Genomic DNA, 25562 nt, shown 5'->3' on the forward strand with positions numbered 1-25562 from the left:
GTAAAATAGTTCTTGGTAGCATTAATGGCCTAATTCTGAGGGACTTGCTACGTACTGTGGTGAGACTGGTAACTGGAATACTTCTGACAGATCTACAGGCTCAGGTTTACTGCATGGATTAGCTTGAATTGCCATATTAAATGAAACAGAATAAAATAAAAACAATTTTACACTGAGTGAAGGCCTGACTTATAGGAACTGGCAGGTTCTGTGGCCCAAGGCACAGGATTAGTTTTGCCACTCGATAATTTGACTGATTCACTTCACCGCCCAGAACAGGACATTTTATGCTTGATTTATATGTAATCAAGTCACCTGCTCAATGCTGAGAAAGGCCAAGTCAATCCTAATCTGCTGAGTACTGAGTGTCTGGTGAAGAATACAACACATCAACGTGTTTCCTGCCACACTACGGAGATTTTATTAACATGGTTATTAACTCTTTCTGTTCCTGGTTTTAAAAGCTGTGGTAACATCTAGCATAACATTAAATTTGATACTCAACCGAGAATCATTTACCAAATCTGAAATAAGGAAGATTACTTGGACGAGCCAATCTTTACCAAAGACTGCTTGCCACAAAGTTTGCACTTCAGTAGTTCTCACTTTATACTATTTTTGGTCAAATTGCATGCCAATTGTGAAAATAGCATTTTAAATCCCCTACACTATGTTGCAGAATGAAAATCACTTTGTTCCATAGGTACATTGAAGTAACTATCACCAAATAAGCAATATAAACAAATGTAACATCCAACACCCAGCTTTAGTTTACCCACTATTTTCATTGATCTTGAATTAGAATCTAAATCCTGATCTGCAATACCAGGAGATTATTATGATTCTGACCTGAAAGTCCTTCATTCATTCTACTGACACCTGTCATACAGCAGAAGCTATCAGAGAATTGGAAGGTGTCTACATGAGATTAGAAATAATGGTTTTGCATCTGAAACGCTGGTCATTACAACTGTGTCCTATCTTGTTGGATCATAGAAAGCAATCACAATTAATATGCCACTAGCCATCCTAATCAATAACCATGAGTGCAGATCAGTTGACTTTAACTCATTCACCAAAAATGGAAGATTGAACTCTCTGGTGTGCATGACTCAATGTTAAATTGAATCATGCTTTTAACCAGCTTATGGTTTATAACCTGAAGAGAACCTGCTGAAAAATAACACTTGCAGGTATTGTTCCAGAATAGAAGAATTAGCACTGAGAAAAAGAACATATGAGTTAAATGCAATTTAAAGGCAGTTATTGAGTTATGTAAATCTGGGTCACTGACTAATAAAGTTCAATTACTTCAATTCAATTCTAATTCTTTGTAACCCTTTTTGTGAAGAAGCTTATGCAATGCAGTACATGCTGCAATTGGATTCGTGAACTACAAGTGCATGATTAGGCAGAGCCCTGTCATGAACAATTAAAGGTGACCTTTTGTCATTTTTAATAACGACAGTGCGCAAATACTTCTCCGATGCTTAAAGGTTAATGAAAATTGTCACTGTACCTCCACTTGTCTCACTGTGGGCCACGATCTTGTTTGTTCGGCAATTTTCAAACACTTTTCTATTTTATATGTGTAAGAACTGTAGAAGGCAAATTCTCTTTAGCTGTTTTGGGGCGAAGCAGATGGAGTTCAGACACTATGGGATGTATCATTTATCACAGTGACAGCAGGTATGGAGAAGTGCTCCTAGCAGCCCTGGATAAGTCATCCCTTTTCATATGTAACAGCTTTAGGGTAGCAATATTGGATTTTCAAGGAAATAAAGAGATTTTAAATTGAATTTAAGTCACAACTCATAAAATACTGCATAATGCTAACCCATTATAGAGAAGGTTCCATTGTTTATACAGTACATGATATTCACAGATCTTTATGATTACAATGGGTGTGAGAGACTGACTATGATCATTTTTATGTTACATGAGTACTCTAGTTGACCCTCCCTCTAACCCATTCTATACTTTGCAATTCCTGACTCCTTTGAAGATAGAGAAGCAACAAAAAACATCTTGTCTACAGAGCCTCTATCATTCAGAAGGTAATTCTGCCTAACTCCAGCAGCAGTAATACTGAGAGCCAACCAAACCAATATTCACATCGTAGTTCAAAATGTCTGACACTCATTAACTCTTTCCAGTCATTAAATTTCACTATGACCAATGACACTGGTGAACAAAATTCAAAGCACACAAAATATCACAGTAACATGACCTGACTCTAGGTTATATTATGATGAAAGATAAACCCACACATCAATATTCAGAGCAATTAAAATGGTGTGCGCCTTCAAAATATTATTTCTTCCCTTGTGCTATTTCCCCTGCTTTTTCTGCCCACGCAGGATTCACTTGAGTGCTTGCTGGCCCTCAGACTGTGGGATCAGTCTTTATTCTTTGGAAGCAGGAGAAAGTCACAGTAACAAATGCCAGCAGCGCATTCCGTCCGTTGAGCGGGCCTCTTGCGTGTGACATCGGACTATTCCATTTCAAACAAATCTAATGAAGTCCACAGCTTTCAACATCACAATTTTCATTGCCACACAAATGAAAATACTTGTGAATAAAACCTCAAAGTAATTCTAAGCTATTAAAACCTTAATTCTTTATCCTAATTTAAACTAGATCACAAATTCCAACTTACTTATGCAGAAATTTAATTTTATATATAACATTTACTTAGGAATATTGTCGAACAGAGGAACCTTGAAAAGGCAGTAGATAACTCACTGAAAACAGCATTACAGGTAGACATGAGGATGAAGAAGGCATTTAGCACACTGGCATTGAGTGCAGGAGTTGGGATATTATGTTGCAGTTGTGAAAGACATTGGCGTCTAGATTTGATATTCATTCGTTCATTTATTTATTTATTGAAATACAATGCAGAGTAGGCTCTTCCAGCTCTACGAGCCATGCCGCCTAGCAAGCTCTCAGCTTCATGCTGGCCTAATCAAGGGACGAGTTACAATGACCAATTAACCTACCAACCGGCACGTCTTTGGACTGTGGGAGGAAACCGGAGCATCAGGAGGAAATCCACACGGTCACGTGGAGAACGGACAAACTCCTTGCAGGCAGTGGCAGGAATTGACCTGTGCCATTTGTACTGTAAAGCATTGTGCTAACCACTCTGCTACGTGCCACTCTGTTCTGTTTCCTGTTACAGGAAAGAAGTTATTAAGCTGGAAAGAGTGCAAAAAATGTTTACGAGAATGTTGCCAGTATCAAAGGCCCAAACAGAGGCTGGGCAAGTTAAGACTACTCCTTGGAGCATAGGATATTGTGGAATGGCTTTATAGAGGTGCATAAATTCAAAAGGGACATAGACAGAGTAAGGACACACAGCCTTTTTCTCAGGGAATCAAAAACTAGAGGGCAGTGATTTAAGGTGAGAGAGACAAGATTTAAAAGAGGCCTGAGGGGAAAATTCTTAATGCACAAGGTAGTTCATTAACAACATTCAAAAGACACTTGTTTGGGTATTTATTATTTTCTTTCAAGATACAGTTCAGACTAGGCCCTTCTGGTCCAACAAGCTGCATCGCCCGGCAACCCACCTATTTAACCCTAGCCTAATCACAGGACAATTTACAATGACCAATTAACCTACTAACCAGTACGTCTTTGGGCTGTGGGAGGAAACCAGAGCACCCAGAGGAAACCTGTGCACCCAAAGGAATCCCACGCGGTTACCAGAAAAACGTACAAACTCCTTATCGATGGTACCGGAATTGAACTGTGGACAACAGAACATCCTGAGCTGTAATAGCGTCACGCTAACCACCACGTTATTGAGGTACATGGATAGAAAAGGTTTAGAGGGATGTTGGCTGAATGAAGGCAAATGCGACTAGCTTTTAGGGGAATCATGGTTGGTATGGACGACTTACACCAAAGTGCCAGCTTTCATTATGTATGACAGTATGATTTTCTTTGTTCTTTTGCAATAGTAAAAAAAACCCTAACTGGTTTTGAAACTCCCATTCTAAAAAATAACATAGTTCCTTCCTCTAAGTTACTTCCAGTAGAACTGTGAAAAACAAGTGTTACTTCCCAGACGACCTTGCAAAGCCTATTATCCAGCTTCGCATGGAGTAGCATTTGGTGGCACAATCAATGCCTTCAATCAGGTTATCAGATTTAAAGGAAGCCTTTTGCTGCAATATTTGAAACTGTGACGAGGCAACATTTCACACTTTTCCAATGGGCCACACAAGTAACTGAATAAAATGTCTCCAAATATGCAAATAGAGTTGAACAACCTATGGCCGAAGAATATTTCAGGCTGTTGCTGGCCTTTTCAAGAAGATACTATTTTGAATTTGTACAGCACAAGCAAGAGCATGGGTTGAAGCGCTTGCAAAGGACAAACACGGAGAGAACAGGCCAACTGACAAACTCTTGTGCTCTAAGTTACTAAGGTCCCATAAAAAGATATTTTATTTCCTTTTGGCTTCTCAACCAATCAGAGCAATGTGAGAGACCCATGGGGGCCTTCGATTAAAGTGAATAGTTGGGCCCTTACCTCATAATTCCAGTACTGTGTGCATAGCCTTCAGGTAGGCAGAGGATCACCCTCATTCTACTCATATTAAGTAGATCACCAAAATAATTAAATCTCACATCTGAACAGTGGGCAATTAGTATAGTGCCTGTCATATGATACCCAGCAGGAGACCAACAGACCGGACAGGACATGGGAGAAAATTGGCAAAAAATTTTCAGATAGAGCTTTAAACTATTTAAGATTTTGATTATAAAAATGATCAATAATACCATTATAAAACTTACAAATAAATGAAAAAGTTAGAATACTAAATCTGAGAATTAATTTTATTTATTTGTTGCTATTTCTTATTGATAAAACCAACTATCATTGGAGCTTCGGAGAAAATTGAAATATATAACTTGAACAATGAATGAGAGTATCAAACAACACTGAATCTGAAACAATGTAACAGTAAAACTATGTTGTTTTTTATGAATAATCAAAAAATCCAATATTCCAACCTCTACTGAAGCATAAACTCCCTGAAGGACAAGCCAATTCGATCAATATTAGTTCATTTCAATTGAAGAGCTGTACAATATCTGTGCTGATGATTTTATGGATTTCATTACCTGTTGGTGAGATGATTCCTGGTGATAAGAGACCTGGGACAGCATGGGGTATGATGCGCGAATTTTCTGGCAAAGAGACACTCAGGGTACGTTTTGGGGGTCTTCCAGGCCTCGAGCTGTCATAGAAGGAAAGAGGTTTATTTTAATTGTTGTAGTTAATTTCAAACAAATAACATTTTAGACTGGTACCAATATGTTTCCCAAATTCCATTTAATAGCAGCATGAAATGTAAAAATGTAAATCCTGCAGAAATCTACCAAATTTGTACTTTTCTCTATTTCTACTCATCCATGGGAATATGAACACTGCAGCAAAGGCCTGAGTTTAATGTCCATCCTTAACTGTCCCTAAACCAAGTGGCTTAGCACAACATTTCAGAGGGTGATCAAGATTGAATCACATTGTTACGGGTCTGGAGATCAGACTAGGAAAAGGTGACTGATATGTTTTCCTAAAGGACATGGGTGAACAAAATGGATTTTTATAACAATCCAGTATTTTCAGTCACCATTACTGAACTAACTACTTATTCAATATTTACTAAACTATCTGAATCTAAATTCCATAACTATGTGATAAGATTTCAATTCCTGCCTTCAGATCAATAGCCCAGGCCACTCCATTCTCATTAACCACCATACCCATTTTGCTCGTGGGGAACGCGCGGGGAAAGGTCGTGAGGTGGAAACAGAAAAAAAATATTAGAACCTCGTTTTCCTTCAACACTATTCATAATCGAAGGGATTTTATTACTAGACCATGTTAAATTAAATGCCTTTATTGCACCAGTGGGATTTGTTAATGTCTATTGATTTCCAAACAAATGCAAGTTGTAAAGCAAAAACTTGGGTCTGAATTGCACTGCATAATGTTTGAAATGCAAAGATCTGAAAGGAATGGAAAGAGTCTAAGTTTCCAAATAATATGGTGGCCTTCATCAGCGAGCAAGTCAAAAAAGGATAATAAGTGGTTCCTTTCCAAGTAAAATTAACTCTGTAAAAGTATGTTTATTTTAAAACTACAAGGTCTCAATATTAAAAAATGTTTTAACAATCCAGGAATCGGATTTAAAAAGAAATGTTTCTCAGAGAAAAGTAATTTACAAAATAATCATAAGAGATTATTCAGACACAGGAGATCCAAAGGAACACACAAAATATGTTGGAGGAACTCAACAGGTCAGGCAGCATCTATAGAAATGAATAAACAGTTCATGTTTCAGGCTGAGGCCCTTCACCAGGACTGGAAAGAAAGGGGAAAAATGCCAGAATAAAAAGATGGGTGGAGGGGAAGTAGAACTAGCTAGAAGGTGATAGGTGAAGTTTGGTGGATGGGAAAGGTAAAGGTCTGGAGAAGGAGGAATCCGATAGGAGAAGCCTGTGGGAAAAAGGGAAGAATGGGAGGCACTGGGGGAGGTGACAGACAGGTGTGGAGGACAGCTGAAAGACCAGAGTGGGGAATGGAAAAAAATTACTGGAAGGAGAAATCGATGTTTATGCCATCAGGTTGGAAGCTATCTGGACAGAATATGTGGTGTTGCTCTCCCCACCGAGAGTGGTCTCATTGTGGCAAATGAGGAAGCTATAGGCTGACATGTTGGAATGGGAATGGGATTAGGAATTGAAATGGTTGGCCACCAGGAAATTTCATTTTTGGTGGATGGAGAGGAGGTGCTCCACAAAGCAGTCCTCCATTTTACTCCAGGTCTCACCAATGTGGAGGAAGCACCAGATACAACTGATGGCCCCAACAGATTCACAAGTGAAGTGTTACCTCACCCGGAAGGACTGCTTAGAGCCCCAAACAGAGGGAAGCGAAAAGAACAGTGGGCAGGTGTAGTGTCTCTGTCGCTTGCAAGGATATGTGCCAGTAGTGAGATTAGTGGGGTAGGATGAATGGACAAGGGAATCATGGAAGGAGTAATCCCTGCAGAAAGTGGAGGGAGTGGTAGGATTCCAGTGAAGATGGCGGAAGTTATGGAGAATGATGTGTTGAATGCAGAGGTTCCTGGGGTGGTAGCTGAGTATCTCTATCCCTGTTAAGGTAGCAGGAAGATGGGGTGAGCGCAGATGTCCAGGAAATGGAGGAAATGCAGGTGAGGACATCATCAATGGTGGTAGAAAGGGAAACCTCATTCTTTGAAGGAGGAGCACATCTCTGATGTCCTGGAAAGGAAAGCCTCATCCTGTGAACAGTCAGTGGAGATGAAGGAACTGAGAAAAGGAAATAGCATTTTTACAGGTGACAGGTTTGGAAGAGGTTTACTCAAGATAGCTGTGCGAGTCAGTATGTTTATAAAAGATGTTGGCCATCAGTTTATCTCCAGAGATGGAGACAAAGATCTAGAAAAGGTGGGTTGGAAATGTCAGAAATGGACCAAGTGAATTTAAGGGCAGGGAGGAAGTTGGAGGCAGAATCAGAATTAATATCACTGACATATGTTCTGAAATTTGTTGATGAAATTGATGAGCTCACCATGGATGCATGAAGCAGCACCAATGCAGTCAGGAGTTGGGGTGTGTTACCACCTACAAAGGATTGGAACATGGACTGTTTTACATAGCCAACAAAAAGGCAGGCATAGCTGTGGCACACATGGGTGCCCATGGCTATCCTTTGAGTCCGGAAAATTGGGAGGAGCTGAAGGAGAAATTGTTGAGGGTGAGGACCAGCTCTGCCAGACTGAGGAGGGTGGCAGTGGAGGGGAACTGGTTGGGTCTTTTGTTGAGAAGGAAAGCCAGACAGAGGAGTGTGGTGGTGGAAAGGAACGAGTTGGGTCTTTTGTTGAGAAAAACGGCCAGACGGCGGAGGGTAGTGGTGGAGGGGAGCTGAATTTAGAAAATAATCGTGATCTGTTTTGAATTGGTTTTCAAAGCACCTGAGGGGGTTCCTGCAAATGAGATTGGAATTCGAAATGATTGTTCAGATCACAGCAGAGAAAGGGAACGGGCTTGCCTAAGTGTTTCCAGAGAGCAAATTTAAATAAGTTTCCACAAACTTAGGACAACGTGGTGAATGGGAAGAATAAAAGATGAAAGCGAAAACATTTTTACCAGTTAAGTTGTAAATACATCACCAACATGTTCAGAGATTAATAACTTTATTCTAACTGCCTGAAGATCTCATTTGTGCAGAATCCCCTACAGCAAAACAATCGCAATCATAAATTCCCAAGCAGACCAATAGCATATATTTTCATGCATTACTGGATAAATAGACTGCAAACGGCAAGAAGATATTCACTCAATTTGTAACTGAAATGCTCAACAGAACACAAGTCATCTGATTTAACATGGCTTTAACAGAGTAGAAATTCAGCAAGTTTAATGGAAGTTATTAAAATTGTCAGAAGCAAGAGGATGAAGTACAATTTTGTAAACAAGCAGTTTTAATGAGACCTTTTAAAAATAAGTTTCTGCTGAAAACTCAAAATCTCACCAGCTTATTTGATACAAGGTTGCACTTCAACTAGTTTTTAAACTAGAACTGGTTTCATTTTTTAAACACAATTTTTCCTTCCTAACAGATGGTTACCACTTTCTGAGCCTAGTTTTACGATCACAATACAAACTGATTAACCCAAGGTGTCCGAGTTCAGTGTGACAGAAATTGAGCTCATGAAATTATTGCTGGGGTCATGGTTGAAATCTACACTGAACTGACCCTCATCTTTGTCGTTATTGTTTTTCTTTAGTCATTTATATGTTATGTGCATCATCGACGAGGCCAGCATCTACTGTCCATGTCTAATTGTTCTTGTAAAGGAGGAAGAGTTGGTAGAGTGAGTCTCTTCTTGAAATATTGAACACAGTGTTGTGGAAATGCTCCCAGAGTTCTGTGGTGAGAGTAGCTCAGATTTAGAGCCAGCAATAATGAAGGAACAGTAAAATATTTCCAAGTGAAGAGGTGGTCTTTCTAAGCATCTGCCACCCTTGTGCTTCTGCAGAAATAAGCACAACAGTTAAGTACAATGGTGCTGTTCAACATGTGCAGTGAATCTGGTTGATGATATTCACTTCATCTACAGTGTGTTATCAGTGGAAGAAACAAGTGTTCAGGATAGTGGACAGGATGCCAGTTAAGTGGCCCATGTGGTCCCAAAAACTGCTCGAGTGTTCTTGGGAGAATACTCAGCCAGGCAAATAGAAAGCACTCTAACAACCAGCTGTGGACTTCCGTCCTATTGGTGGCAGGAATACTTTGGGAAATTGGGAGATGGATCTCTAGCTGTATGGTTTAGAGAGACAGCAAGGTTGGCCCTCTGCAACCAAGCCAGGTAAGGGTAGCCAGGTGTGGGTAGTACAATGGATCCAGCTGGTGCACTGAATCCAGCTCCCCTGGCCCCATTCTTTTCAACAAGCATCCTCCAACACAGCAAAAACAAGTCTCAGCTTGCTTTAAAACAATTTTTGAGAAGTGTTCATCTCACCAAGAATAACACTTTCATGTGAAGGTAGATCTGCTTTTAGAAGATTTATCATAAGGTTAAAGGGAGGGTAAAACACTGGAATAGAGCCTCCAAGCACAATGACTTCACCAAAAATGCCGAATTAAACTAATACTCTTCGGGCTGCACATGATCACTGTTCTTCAATTCCCCGCCTATTCATTTGTCTATCTAAGAGCTTCTTAAACACCAGTCATTTCTGCTTCACCATCCAAGGGAGGAAGCGTACAGTTGATGTTTTGGGCTGAGACCATTCATCAGGACTCCTCTGAACTTCCTCTTGCTCACCTTAAGTGCATGTCCTTCAGTGCTTGATATTTGTATTCTAGAAAAAAACGTTCTGACCATATCCCTGCCTCTCAGCATCTTATAAACTTCCATCAGGTCTCCTTCAGCCTACAATACTGCAGATGAAACACGAGTTTATACAACCTCTCCTTGTTGTTCATACCCTCTAATCCAGGCAACAGCCTGGTAATCCTCTTTTGTACCCTTTCCAGTGCCGTTGCATCCTTCCCACAATGGGGTGATCAGAATTGCACACAATATTCCAAGTGCAGCCTGACTGAAAGTTTATGTAGCTGTAACATGATTTCCTGCTTCTTTTATTCTATACTGCAATCAATGAAGGAATGCATACTGCTGCTTTCTTTACCACCTTTTCTACTTCTGTGACCACTTTCAATGAGTTATAGACTTGGACTCCAAGATCCCTCTGTAAATTAATTCCAGATACTGGGGAGATCAGCAGACCCAGACTGCTTCCATTGGGAACATGCTTCTCAACGGTCCTGTTGCTTTCTCAAGTAAAAAAGGGCAACACTGTCACCAGGATGAACTCTGCAACATATACTCAGTGGCTATTATTAATAGATACCTCCTGTACCCAGTAAAGCGGCCACTGAGTGTATGTTTGAGGTCTTGTGCTGCTGTAGCCCATCCACTTCAAGGTTTCACATGCTGTGTGTTCAGAGATGCTCTTCTGCATATCACTGCTGTAATGCTTGGTTATTTGAATTACTGTTGCCTTCCTGTCAGCTTGAACGAGTCTGACTTCTCTCATTAAAGCGGCGCCTTTTCCCCAAAGAACTGCCACTCACCGAATGTTTTCTTTTTGTTTCTCACACCATTCTCTGAAAACTCTAGAGACTGTTGTGCATGGAAATCCAAGAGATTCCAGCAGTTTCTAAGATATTTAAACCACCTTGTCTGACACCAACAATCATTCCACAGTCAAACCCGCTTCTTTGTCATTTCTTCGCCATTCTGATGTTTAGACTGAACCTCTTGAGCATGTTTCCATGCTTTTTATGCATTAAGTTGCTGCCATGTGATTGGCTGATTAGACATTTACATTAATGCATTGTACGGGTGTACCTAATAAAGTGGCCACTGAGTGTATGGGCACTAATTAGTAATCTATCAGTGTCTTCAACCAATAACCAAACATTCAAGTCCAGCCAGTACTATAACATCAGGTACTGTGCTACCCACATAGGAAATAAATGAATCATTTTTGATGTGGTAAAAGTTGTTAGCATTTTTCATCCCTTTGCCACTGAATACTGAGGCATTCTTAAGCCCAGTCCCACCATTATGGGACATTTCCCTAACGGCAGGGGTCTAACATTGCCATGAAATGTTCGACAATAAATCCTCAGAGAATATGAAATGTGGCCAAGCACCTTCTGTACTTGTACTTGTGTTATGACGTACTTTCTGTACATCATAACACTGTATCCAGCTGTATATAGATAAACATATAACTGAGATATAAAAAAGAAATTGTAAGGTTGCTTGAAGGTGTGGGTGAGTATCAAATATGAAAAAAAATTAACTTGATTGGTTAACCTTATATTACTGGATTGCTTAAACCATCTCTCCCACTTCTGTTTCCTGATACTGGGATTATCATTTCACTGTGCCCTCTGGCAATCAACTTCTGCCAGACATGGGGCACTGTAGTCCCCTGGGAAAGGTGTCTTAAGGTCCTAGTAATGACAGGTCTCATCAAATACATCATATTTCAACTGAATGTCAACTTTGAAATCCACCAAGCTGCTCTGGGGTCAGCAAAAGCTTGCCAGAGACTTGGCTTCATCTGAGCTCCTCTGTATCTCCTGCATCTTCTGTTTTAACTCATTTTCATCTGTCCTTCCAGTTTGTATCCCATGTGGAAGACCTGCAGCAGATTGGATGCTCAGGAGTCATGAATGTGATTTTGCCATCCAGTGTCAAGGGAGCTCCAGACAAACCAGCAATGATGAGAGTGAACAGTTGTAGCTTGACATTTATCTTTGGTCAGAAAGTTAAATTATCAACTGATGTGCAGAATTTAAAATTAATAACGGGCACCGAGAGCTAGAGGTAACCCTGAACCCCATTAATGGACAAATGCTGCAGCCTACAGAATATTTCCCGGTCCTATGATAATGCACATGCAAAGTGTAAACTAATATCTTCTACTATATCACATCCATCAAATAATATTTTAACACTGGAATTTTTTAAAAATAAGAATTATATATACAGAGTACTTATTGACATTTGCTCTGTCTTTATATTTGTCCGCAACTGGCCTCATGTAAGTTCATGCAAAAGGGTTATTCAGTTAGAGCTCCACACTTAATGAGAGTTTGTGTTTGAAGTACTCTCAATTCCAAAGCCATTTATGACATCCAGCCGTAAAGTTACAAGGACAAAATTTCCAATGGATGGCCCCATTTGTTCCATTGCAACTTGACTGCCATCAGCCTAACTAGTGGAAATGATCGATGCAATATTAGCACACATCTTACCAAACACATTAAAGGTTCTGCAATTATTTGTCCTCATTTAAACATAGCATTGGAAGGCAGGTAACTATGGTAATATCTATAGGTTAAGTTCATTTCACCTCTCTGTACCACTTCAAGAAAGCTCTTAAGATTGCTTATTTTTTATTTTAGAAAACTTCTTAAAGAGATAACTTCATAGATGTCTTTCCAGCATTAAACTTTAAGCTGGTATGTATGTATAAATTAAAAGTATTCAAATGCAACTTTTTAAAGAACATTAAGATTCAGCAACAAAGCAAACTCTGTAAGTAATTTATCAGTACAACTATCATCGAGTCAACAAAATCTTAAAATCCTTTGTGGATATACATTGCAAAACTTTAGATTAAGTATGAATCAAACAAGTTGCAAGGCTTCCGCATCTTAACTGCATGTAGAACTGACTGGAATAAGACAGTGTTTTTGAAATATGGGTCAGTAAACTGCAATAATATCTTTAAAAAGTACTACTGATTCACCATTTTTATAAGGTGAGTGTACAATGTTCTCTTTAACTGCGAACAAGCAGTGCAGAAGGTGCTGTTAGGTTTGTATCCTATGCATCATCTTCTTCCCTCGCACACTTTGCAACCTACCATGTGGTTTAGCTGTGCCTACACTGGCAGGTAGATAGGATGCTCTCATAAAGCCCAGCACCAAACCCCAGGGAGCAAGGGAAAATTGAAAACACACAGGATTCTGCAGACGTTAGAAATATTGAGCAACACAAAAATACTGCAGAACTCTCACTGACAAAATTTAGTAACCAGCCCAAGAGGTTGGACTGCAAGACTCACATCAGTTATATGGAAATTTATTTTAGAAAATGAGTCTGTCCTTTATTTTCATCACTCTTTCGCAGGAGTTCCCTCCCTAAACCTTTCTGTCCCTCATTCTTCCTTTTTTGATTTGCATGTTTGCATTTACTACATAGGTGGTACAGAATGAATACAAATTGTTTCAAGTTGATTGTCAGACAAATAGCCCAGAGAATATACTCAGTCAGGTAATATGCTTCAGTGATGTTTTGACAGAAAAAAACATACTCCTCAAAACATGGAGTATGTTCATCCAAGGAAGCAGGCTCAAACATCTACACTATCACTGATATACTGTACTTGCTTCTGCATTAATGCCAAAAGGATCACAATTGAGGTAAATGGGGGGACTTGCTGAACATTACCCTATTACTTTTATTTTTATGAGACATTTGTTTAATGTACATCTGTATTTCCAAAGCAACTCTTGTGAAGCTCAAAATTCTCTCCAGGTCATCAACCCAATGCTGACAGACTGGCATCAACGTAATGGTGCTCTTCACAAACCATCAAACAATACCTTTTCAAATGAGTGTTTCTAACTTATCAGCAGAGACTGAAGAAAGCCCATGACCAGTCTGTACTCTCCTAAGAGGCCAATCATTCTGACAATGGTGATAAGGAGCAGGCACATTTCAACTGAGCTCTTTGGCCTTACCTCTCCCAAAGCTCCACTTCTTAGCTACCGAAGTGAATCAATACAAATGCTCATGATGGTTTCTGTAAATAAGGACATTTATCAAACTAATTACACCTTGTTTCCTTTCATTCAGAAAGGTGTTCCTCTAATGTCTTTAGATACTTACCAGATAACTTTGAAAGCCCAAAACAAACTTAACCTTTCTGCTATCTTGATCCTCAAAGGTGCTCCAGCCCCAATCAATGCATTTAAGATTTGAGAAGTTTGTAAAAACAGACACAAATGTTAACAGCTTCCTAATCCAAAGGGAAATAGAGTTAACATTGCAATCTGTACATTTTGTGAGAAGAAAGCAAACTAAGTAATCTAGTAATCAATCAACAAATCCAGAAATCTGGGCTCTTTTGGAGCAGGAAGCAGAATTTAAAGGCCTATGAATATTTTTTGAGCTGTGCATTTCAAGAACAAAGGCGCATGTTCAACACCTCGCAGTCATTTCGCATCACTGAATGTAACTAGGAATTCTGACTGAACTCCTTCACTCTGTGTGCCACGAATGATCATTATTAACCAGAGCACAGTTCCCTTCTTAATGACAACTCAAAGAATTTGAACTTCTTGCTTTAAAATAATAAGAGTGGAATGGAGCCGGGGAAGAACAATTTAAGAAGTACGCAGCTGTATTGAAATAAACATTAAAGAACACAACCATACCTATTTTGAATTCAAACTGCCCTACTGTGAACATACCCCTACTGTTAAAATTCCTCAGCACACAGAGCTTTTACAGAGTGTGAATTACTATCCTATTGTGCATAATTTCTGGTTACAATAATTCTGATATCACAAAGTAAAGATATGCTTGGTGATGTATTTGTCCAGAGTGAATGCATTTTATTTTGAGTTCTTGCAACCAAATGAACCTGCAATTATTTGTAATGCTTAGTACAGAAAAATAAAGTACATCCTTAACCTGCACTACAGTTCACACAGAGAAACATATTTATCATGGAATTAGCAGTGGTGTTCAATTCACTCAGCAAGAGCACTTGAATGTAAAGGTTTATTGGAAATATAATATGAATTAATAATCTATTGTCACTTTGCTCTGAATATAATTTGTCAAATGAAAGTTGGCTAATATTCTTTTTCACATTTTTGCCTGTAACCAATATATTTTGAGTAACTGCAGTTAACCCAAGAGTTTCTTGTTAATCTATAATGTATTCAAATACAATTTACATGGAAAAATGAACGTTGGCGAGAATTCATTCTGTTAATTTTTCTGCGATAACCAATTTATCCCAGATGGATAGTGTACATTTTGAGTGTAGCATTCCCCAAGGAAGTAAGAAGTCCCCAGATACCAGCAGAGTTCTCTTTCTATTCGCATGGAATACAAGTAGCTGTTTCTGTACTAATGAAGGAATTTTTAGCTAGATTTAAAATTACCAGCATTTTTGTATCCGAAGGATGCTTTGGCCTTTATCTGATGCATACTGAGTAGCATACTTGAACAATTTCTGTGTAATGAACTAGATTTTCCAAACTAGAAAAAACTGTTTTGTATGAATTGAAAAGAATTGCCTACAATCAACCCATCCTCCTGCTCCTCCTTGTCTCTCTGTTTGTGATAATCTAACAGAAGTGACAATGCTTAGATTGGTTTGTTTTTCATTACATTGATACATTTCTGACTGAGCTACACATACAAACTCCTGTGCTAATTTAATAGGTTGGTGAATGGCACTAAAATGGTTCTATTAACTTCTCTCAAAGAAAAAATTGCAAAAAGTACCTGTCAGAGACAAGGGGTTCTAACTGACTGACCTGGGTTAATGCCACTGACGATCAATCTCCTTCTTACCTTCTCACATTCTCTCCTTATCTTTCCTTCTGGGATTGGAGTCCCAATAATGGCAGCAATGGCTTCTTCAAGTCTGCCTTATAGTCTAATAGTTATCACCTAGCTGTCACCTAAATTGGATTAGGCCTGCGTCAGAGATTGCACGGGCGAGCAGCTGATGAACTTTACCTGTCTGAAGTGCACTCTGACTGTAGAGAGTTTGATCAATCCTGGAGATTCAGAACTTTAGTTCGGCGCTGAAGGTGCCTTGGCATTCAGAGCTTGTGCATCATTGCCCGCTCAGAGATTAAGCAAGAGGAAAATAATATATCGCTTTCTTATTTCAAAGCCTGCTTTAGTTTTACGAGTGACACCTCATTTGAAGCTTTTTACTTAAAAAAAGCAAGGCAAAATGTATCCAGAGTCATGAGCAACATGATACTTTGACTCACTGATGGCAAAACAATCAGGCGGCAGAACAAATGCACTCCATTACACAACTAATCTGATTATAGCCAAGCAGTGCTATCGATGCTTAATGAACAATCAACATTAATCACTTTTGCGGTGTTCAAGCTCTTAACTTGATACTTTATGTTATTTATTACAACGGGTATACAAGCAAACACTGTTTTATTACACAATATGGACCCAATACATGACGTTCAGTTTATCAGACAGTTTCACTTGTTTACTCATTCAGTTTGAGTGGATGCTTTCGTGAGCAAAGGTGATAACCAAAGAACACAAACCTTAAAACTTGTATGAGCCTTCTTTGCAACTAATGCTAATCGAATTATAAACATCTTCCTTCAAATTGTAATGTATCATCCAGCAACACCTGACTTTATCCACAAGATCTTGAACACCTATGGTACTTTGTAATGAGCAACGTATTGGAAAGAGTGTGGCTGTCCTTTAGTAAATATACCTGGAAAGACAGCTTAATGCTCAACCAAACAGGAAGTGGAGTATTGTGTTTTTGAACTAACCTCCACAACTTGTAGTTGAAGTACCTTCAATAACTCCAAAAGACTGAGGTTAGGTAAAATACCGAAAGGCTTTTATTCGCTATGGGAGTGTTGTGTAGTGTCTGTGTAGGGCTTCGAGTGCGCGGTGTCTCGTGGGTACATACATCGGTGGGTACGGGGTCAATAGTCACCACGGAGTGTTCAGGGTAGGGGCCCGGTGCTCCTGCGGGCGCCAGGTTGCGGATGGAGACCGTGTCCTCCCGCCCATCAGGTAAAACCACATAGGCATACTGGGGGTTCGCATGAAGTAAGTGAACCCTCTGACTATCGGGGAGTATTTATCACTCCTCGCATGTTTCCGGAGCAGCGCTGGCCCCGGGGACGTCAGCCAAGTTGGGAGGGTGGTCCCAGCGGTCGACTTTCTGGGAAATGAAAAGAGCCGCTCATGAGGGGTGGCATTGGTGGCCATGCATAACAGGGAGCGGATGGAGTGGAGTGCCTCGGGAAGGAGACCGGCAGTCCCTTTGACCTGAGGGCTAAGAGTGTGGCTTTCCACACCGTGCCATTCTCCTTCTCCACCTGTCCATTCCCCCGGGAATTATAACTCGTGGTCCTACTGGTTGCAATTCCCCGAGCCAGTAGGTATTGGCGCAGCTCGTCACTCATAAACGAGGACCCTCTGTCACTGTGGATATAGCATGGGTATCTGAACAGAGTGAAGAGCTTGCGCAGGGCTTTTATAACTGACGTGGTAGTGGTGTCGGGGCAGGGGATGGCGAAGGGGAACCGCGAGTACTCGTCGATAACGTTAAGAAAGTACACATTGCAGTCGGTGGAGGGAAGGGGGCCCTTAAAGTCAACACTCAGTCGCTGAAAGGGGCCGGTGGCCTTGATGAGTTGTGCCTTTTCGGGTCGGTAGAAGTGCGGTTTGCACTCTGCGCAGACTTGGCAGTCCCTGGTCATCATCCTGATCTCCTCAAGGGAGTAAGGCAGGTTTCGGGCTTTCACGAAGTGGAAAAGCCGGGTGACCCCCGGGTGGCAAAGTTCTACATGTAGGGCAAATAGCTGGTCGACCTGCACGCTGGCGCACGTTCCCCAGTATAGGGCATCGGAGGGCTCGTTGAGCTTCCCAGGCCTATACATGATGTCATAGTTGTAGGTGGAGAGTTTGATTCTCCACCTCAGAATTTTATCATTTTTGATTTTGTCCCGCTGTTGGTTATTAAACATGAATGCGACTGAGCGCTGGTCAGTTAGCAGGGTGATCCTTTTGCCGGTGAGATAGTCCCTCCAGTGCCTAATAGCTTCCACTATGGCCTGGGCCTCTTTCTCCACCGTGGAGTGCCGAATTTCAGGGCCTTGAAGAGTACGGGAGAAGAACGCCACTGGTCTTCCCGCCTGGTTGAGGGTAGCAGCCAGTGCAAAGTCGGAGGCGTCACTCTCTACTTGGAAGGGGATGGACTCATCCACCGCATGCATTGCTGCTTTGGCAATGTCCCCTTTTATGCGGCTGAAGGCCGCGCGGACCTTGGCTGAGAGGGAGAATGTGGTGGACTTGTCTGCGTAGTTAGAGACCCATTGAGCGTAATAAGAAAAGAAGCCCAGGCACCTTTTGAGGGCTCTGAGGGTGTTGGGAAGAGGGAGTTCCAACAGGGGCTGCATACAGTCAGGGTCAGGGTCAGGGCCAATGACTCCATTCTCCATGACACACCCAAGGATAGCAAGTCGGGTGGTCCTAAATACATACTTGTCCTTGTTATAGGTAAGATTGAGAGCTTTGGCCGCTTGGGGAAATTTTTGGAGGTTGTTGTCATGATCCTGCTGGTCGTGACCGCAGATGGTGATGTTATCCAGATATGGGAACGTGGCCTTCAGTTGGCACTGGTCCACCATCCAGTCCATTGCCCTCTAGAAGATAGATACACCATTCATGACACCGAAGGGGACGCGCAGGAATTGATAAAGCCGGCCGTCTGCCTCGAAGGCGGTGTAAGGGCAGTCCTCCCGGCGGATGGGGAGCTGATGGTAAGCGGATTTTAGGTCTATGGTCGAGTACACCTTGTACTGTGCTATCTGATTGACCATATCCGCGATGCGGGGTAGAGGGTACGTGTCGAGCTGCGTGAATCTATTGATGGTCTGGCTATAGTCCACGACCATCCTATTCTTCTCCCTGTTCCGAACAACGACCACCTGCGCCCTCCAAGGACTTGTGCTTGCCTCAATGACCCCCTCCCTGAGCAGCCGCTGCACCTCTGACTTAATGAAAGCTCTGTCCCCCGCGCTGTACCTCCTGCTTTTAGTTGCCACAGGTTTGCAGTCGGGGGTCAGGCTGGCGAACAGCGGTGGGGAAGGGATCCTGAGGGTGGAGAGGCCACAAGTGGCGTCGATAGTGTGGCAGTTGGCATGGTGTTGGGTGGGATGTGCGGGTCGGTGTGTGTGTGTGTGGTCAGTAGCGGGGTGTGTGACGTATCCCTGCTGGTTAAAGAAGAGATTAACGCAATAGAAAGGAAGGACATAAGCCGGGAAGATGTGGAATCGATATGGGTAGAGCTGCGTAACACTAAGGGGCAGAAGACGCTGGTGGGAGTCGTGTACAGGCCACCTAACAGTAGTAGTGAGGTCGGAGATGGTATTAAACAGGAAATTAGAAATGTGTGCAATAAAGGAACAGCAGTTATAATGGGTGACTTCAATCTACATGTAGACTGGGTGAACCAAATTGGTAAAGGTGCTGAGGAAGAGGATTTCTTGGAATGTATGCGGGATGGTTTTTTGAACCAACATGTCGAGGAACCAACTAGAGAGCAGGCTATTCTGGACTGGGTTTTGAGCAATGAGGAAGGGTTAATTAGCGATCTTGTCGTGAGAGGCCCCTTGGGTAAGAGTGACCATAATATGGTGGAATTCTTCATTAATATGAAGAGTGAGATAGTTAATTCAGAAACAAAGGTTCTGAACTTAAAGAGGGGTAACTTTGAAGGTATGAGACGTGAATTAGCTAAGATAGACTGGCAAATGACACTTAAAGGATTGACGGTGAATATGCAATGGCAAGCATTTAAAGGTTGCATGGATGAACTACAACAATTGTTCATCCCAGTTTGGCAAAAGAATAAATCAAGGAAGATAGTGCACTCGTGGCTGACAAGAGAAATTAGGGATAGTATCAATTCCAAAGAAGTAGCATACAAATTAGCCAGAGAAAGTGGCTCACCTGAGGACTGGGAGAAATTCAGAGTTCAGCAGAGGAGGACAAAGGGCTTAATTAGGAAGGGGAAAAAAGATTATGAGAGAAAACTGGCAGAGAACATAAAAACGGACTGTAAAACTTTTATAGATATGTAAAAAGGAAAAGACTGGTAAAGACAAATGTAGGTCCCCTGCAGACAGAAACAGGTGAATTGATTATGGGGAGCAAGGACATGGCAGACCAATTGAATAATTACTTTGGTTCTGTCTTCACTAAGGAGGACATAAATAATCTTCCAGAAATAGTAAGGGACAGAGGGTCCAGTGAGATGGAGGAACTGAGTGAAATACATGTTAGTAGGGAAGTGGTGTTAGGTAAATTGAAGGGATTGAAGGCAGATAAATCCCCGGGGCCAGATGGTCTGCATCCTAGAGTGCTTAAGGAAGTAGCCCAAGAAATAGTGGATGCATTAGTGATAATTTTTCAAAACTCGTTAGATTCTGGACTAGTTCCTGAGGATTGGAGGGTGGCTAATGTAACCCCACTTTTTAAAAAAGGAGGGAGAGAGAAACCGGGGAATTATAGACCGGTAGCCTAACGTCGGTGGTGGGGAAACTGCTGGAGTCAGTTATCAAGGATGTGGTAACAGCACATTTGGAAAGCGGAGAAATGATCGGACAAAGTCAGCATGGATTTGTGAAAGGAAAATCATGTCTGACGAATCTCATAGAATTTTTTGAGGATGTAACTAGTAGAGTGGATAGGGGAGAACCAGTGGATGTGGTATATTTGGATTTTCAAAAGGCTTTTGACAAGGTCCCACACAGGAGATTAGTGTGCAAACTTAAAGCACACAGTATTGGGGGTAAGGTATTGGTGTGGATGGAGAATTGGTTAGCAGACAGGAAGCAAAGAGTGGGAATAAACGGGACCTTTTCAGAATGGCAGGCGGTGACTAGTGGGGTACCACAAGGCTCAGTGCTGGGACCCCAGTTGTTTACAATATATATTAATGACTTGGATGAGGGAATTAAATGCAGCATCTCCAAGTTTGCGGATGACACGAAGCTGGGTGGCAGTGTTAGCAGTGAGGAGGATGCTAAGAGGATGCAGGGTGACTTGGATAGGTTGGGTGAGTGGGCAAACTCATGGCAGATGCAATTTAATGTGGATAAATGTGAAGTTATCCACTTTGGTGGCAAAACTAGGAAAACAGATTATTATCTGAATGGTGGCCGATTAGGAAAAGGGGAGATGCAACGAGACCTGGGTGTCATTATACACCAGTCATTGAAAGTGGGCATGCAGGTACAGCAGGCGGTGAAAAGGGCGAATGGTATGCTGGCATTTATAGTGAGAGGATTCGAGTACAGGAGCAGGGAGGTACTACTGCAGTTGTACAAGGCCTTGGTGAGACCACACCTGGAGTATTGTGTGCAGTTTTGGTCCCCTAATCTGAGGAAAGACATCTTTGCCATAGAGGGAGTACAAAGAAGGTTCACCAGATTGATTCCTGGGATGGCAGGACTTTCATATGAAGAAAGACTGGATGAACTGGGCTTGTACTCGTTGGAATTTAAAAGATTGAGGGGGGATCTGATTGAAACGTATAAGATCCTAAAGGGATTGGACAGGCTAGATGCAGGAAGATTGTTCCCGATGTTGGGGAAGTCCAGAACGAGGGGTCACAGTTTGAGGATAGAGGGGAAGCCTTTTTGGACCGAGATTAGGAAAAACTTCTTCACACAGAGAGTGGTGAATCTGTGGAATTCTCTGCCACAGCAAACTGTTGAGGCCAGTTCATTGGCTATGTTCAAGAGGGAGTTAGATATGGCCCTTGTGGCTACAGGGGTCAGGGGGTATGGAGGGAAGGCTGGGGCGGGGTTCTGAGTTGGATGATCAGCCATGATCATAATAAATGGCGGTGCAGGCTCGAAGGGCCGAATGGCCTACTCCTGCACCTATTTTCTATGTTTCTATGTTTCTATGTTTCTAAAACTGGGGATTTACGACAGTGATTGGTGGGAGGGGCCCATCATACTTCAGTGTCACGCTTTTCAGGTGGCTCTGGAAGTCGAGACCCAATAGCACAGGGGCACACAGTTGAGGCATAACCAGTAACGTAAAGTCTCGATATTCTGTGCCCTGCCCCACTAGTGTCGCTACACAACACCCCCTTGGATGTCTGTTGTATGCGACCGGGTAGCCATGGTGACCCTCTGACTTAACGGCCGTATCATCAGTCCGCAGTGCTGCACCGTGTCCGGGTGGATAAAACTCTCCATACCGCCTGTGTCAAACTAGCAGCTTGTCCTGTGCCCCTCCACCAGGATGTCCATCATTGACCTTGCGAGCTGGTGGGGAGCACTTTGATCGAGGGTCACGGAAGCCAGGGTTGAGTCACCGTCTTGGTCCGGCGCGTTGGGGTGCCCCGTGAGCACCCGTTGGTCGTAGGCGGTGGGAGGTGGTGCCGACCAAGATGGCCGCCCCCATGTCTCACACGTGGTGGCGGCATGCAGGGAAGATGGCGACCCCCATGTCTCACTCGCGGTTTGGACTTACACCTTTGCGAAGTGGCCCTTCTTTCCGCAGCTGGAGCAGGTAGCTTCTTGGGCCGGGCAGTGTTTCTGGGGGTGCTTCTCCAGTCCGCAGAAGTAGCACTTTGCAGACTCGCGACTGGCGGCAGCCGAGGTCGATTTGCTGGCGGGTTGCGGGGATTTGTGACTGACGGCATCCGAGGTCGATTCGCCGGCGGGTTGCGGGGTCTGCGGCTCCCACGAGGCCATCAGGGGATCGCGTGCCTGGAGAGCCTCAGAGTTATGCAGAGCGGCCTCCAGCATGTCGGCAAGCTCGATCGTCAAACTTAAGGTAAGATCGGCTTTCTCCAACAGCTGCTGGCGCACATACACTGACCTGGTCCCCGTGACGAAGGCGTCTCTCACTAGGAGTTCTGCATGCTGCGCCGCCGTCAGCTCCTGGCAATTGCAGGCTCACACGAGTGTCCGTAGGGCCTGGACGAACTCAGCACTTGATTCCCCAGGCCATTGTTGCCGTGTCGCTAAGTGGTGCCGAGCATAGATGCTGTCTATCGGCTGCAGGTATTGTCCTTTGAGTGCGCTCATCGCGCCGTCGTAGCTCGGCTGGTCTCTGATCAGCGAATAGACCCGTGGACGGACCCTGGACAGTAGAACTCTGCGCTTCGCTACGGGGTCAGTCGCTTTAAACTCCTCTAGGTATGCTTCGAAGCAGGCCAGCCAGAGTTCGAGAGCCTTTCCATCTTCTGGCGTTGGCGGATCAAGGTCTAATTTGTCAGGTCTCAAGGCGTGTTCCATGCTTTAAAATGTACAGCGAATAAAATTGAAGCACCTTCAATAACTCCAAAAGACTGAGGTTAGGTAAAATACCGAAAGGCTTTTATTCGCTGTACAATACGACCTCCACGGTGAGTGTCTGTCCCCGGACTGAGGGGGAGGGGCAAGGCGAAACACCTTTATTCAGGATACTGTGGGAGGAGCCACAGGGGCAGTCAGCAGAGGGGCATGTCCAGTTAACCCAATTACAACATATATATATGATTTACCACAGTAGTCTACAGAATAAATAAGTATTGAAATATAGTTGGCATTTTCACCAAAGTGTACTATCATTAATGATCAAAGTATTAATTTAAAGAGACATGTTTTAGGTCAAATTTATCTCCGCTATCTTGATGTTATGAATCATATGTCGGCTATTGATATACTGAAATATTAATAGCTAATTCTACATCACACTAAAAACACAACACATAATGAAGGTTTATAGAATGGAAAAGTCAATTGCATTCATATGGTAAACACGAGGAATTCTGCAGATGCTGGAAATTCAATCAACACACAACGCTGCCTGGCCTGCTGCGTTCACCAGCAACTTTGATGTGTGTTGCATTTATATGGTATTGGGAAATCCTTGACGCCATAATTTTAATTTTAATTTAAACTCAAGTCTTTATGCACACGTTCAGGGATTTTAGACCACTTAATAACATTATACCAATGTTAAGTATCCAAGAGAATTATATGAGAATAAGCAGAAATTGGATTGTGTACATTTTTCTACAGTGCATGATTCAATTTCAATATAAAAGCAAATCAATTTGCAAAGGAAAAGGGTTTACTTACACCAAATGCAAGGAAGAACCCATACAACACAAGAACAGCTCACACGTCATGTCACTCCTGTAATTTAGGACCACAAATAAATGGCCAGCAGAGGGTGCAGGCAATAATATATTAAGGCCCATGTCAATGTTACTTAAAGGTAACTAACCTGAGCAGGTGCGAGGGTCCAAAGCATTGGTACTTAGCACTGGGAACCCGCCTCTTGTGGGCCACATGCAAGATAAATACTTATATTGCAACAGCTGCTCCTTGGGAACCTCACTACCAACCCACACGCACCACTTGTGACCCTCACTACTTCCCCTTCCACTAATCATATACCCAACTCACTATCACATCAAATGATCTTTAACTTGACCCAGTTCACTGACAATCTGTCTACTGAATCTATGTCCCCATCCCCCACCCTCACTATTGGTTTGTCACTTGAATTACCATTCCCCACTCCATGAAGCTTGAATCCTCCTAAATCCACAACCCCAGCAATTTGGTATACAACCTCACTCATTGATGATCCATTTCCCAATTCCTTTAACCTAGCTGTCTACTGCCCAACCCTTACCATCTCATCTTGACATGGTACACAACATAAAACAACCTAATCCTTGAAGTTACAATGTGTCCCACTGGGTACCCACTCCTGGATGTGGATCTAACTGATGTGATTTGCACACTTGCTCTGCAGTGACAGAAAGCAGGACACAAGGTATTTCTGCAGCGGCAGGAGCACACAGCAGTAATACTTATTGGTCTGTTCTCATCGACAAACAGAACCCACCCAATTTTAAGTGTCTTCTCATCTCAATAATTGACGGGAAAAGGTGAAGCTACTCAGTTTCCAACTAAATACAACACGTGTCTTGATGAAATGCCGTGGCCTGAAACGTTTGATTGTTTATTCCTGTCCATAGCTGCTACTTGACCTGCTGAGTTCCCCGACGTTGCGTGCACACCACTCAAGATTTCCAGCCTCAGCAGAATCTCTTGGATCAAACACAATGTCATTGACATTGGTATCACGTGTGCGTGGGGCTGAGTCAGTCCTGCAAGATGGCCATCTCTACCAATCTTTGGCGTATGTAACCAAAGGTTAAGACAAAAAAAATGGGTTAAATGTCTTCTTTCTCTTCCATAACTTTCTTTGAAATTTTATTCAACTCTAAAATAGACTTCCAATCATCTCCATTCTCAGTGCATGGGCATTATGATTTGACCCCTAACACTGTAGAAATAAATCCATGAATGCACATCAGGTCAGATTCCCTGTATGGCTAAGTTCTTAATTAGAGCAATGTCATCAGAACATGACTGGCCTCCAAAGAGAGGGATAACAAATCAGTACTTGAATCAGCCCAAGTCAACACAAAGAAGTGCTTCCATAAAATTAATCAATTGTGACATCGCTGGTTCCTTGAAGTTGGTTACAAGATGTAGTAAACTGACTGAATTCTCAGTCTGGGAAATACTACATGGCATTAAAAAAAGATCTAAACAGGGAAAAAAGAATAATTGTGTAAATAGAAGATAGCTG

At 42.3% G+C, this 25562-nt stretch overlaps 1 protein-coding gene across 3 annotated transcripts in view; it reads right to left on the reverse strand.

Annotated features, from left to right (window-relative positions):
* dacha (dachshund a) overlaps window positions 1-25562 on the reverse strand; it is a 396346-nt gene that overhangs the window by 203286 nt on the left and 167498 nt on the right. For all 3 annotated transcript variants that reach the window (XM_063060634.1, XM_063060633.1, XM_063060635.1), the window contains exon 2: window positions 5140-5255. In XM_063060634.1, the coding sequence (XP_062916704.1) occupies window positions 5140-5255 (116 nt within the window). The remainder of the gene's footprint in view (window positions 1-5139; window positions 5256-25562) is intronic.

This window comes from Mobula hypostoma, chromosome 10 (assembly GCF_963921235.1).
Source record: "Mobula hypostoma chromosome 10, sMobHyp1.1, whole genome shotgun sequence".
NCBI lineage: Eukaryota > Metazoa > Chordata > Chondrichthyes > Myliobatiformes > Myliobatidae > Mobula > Mobula hypostoma.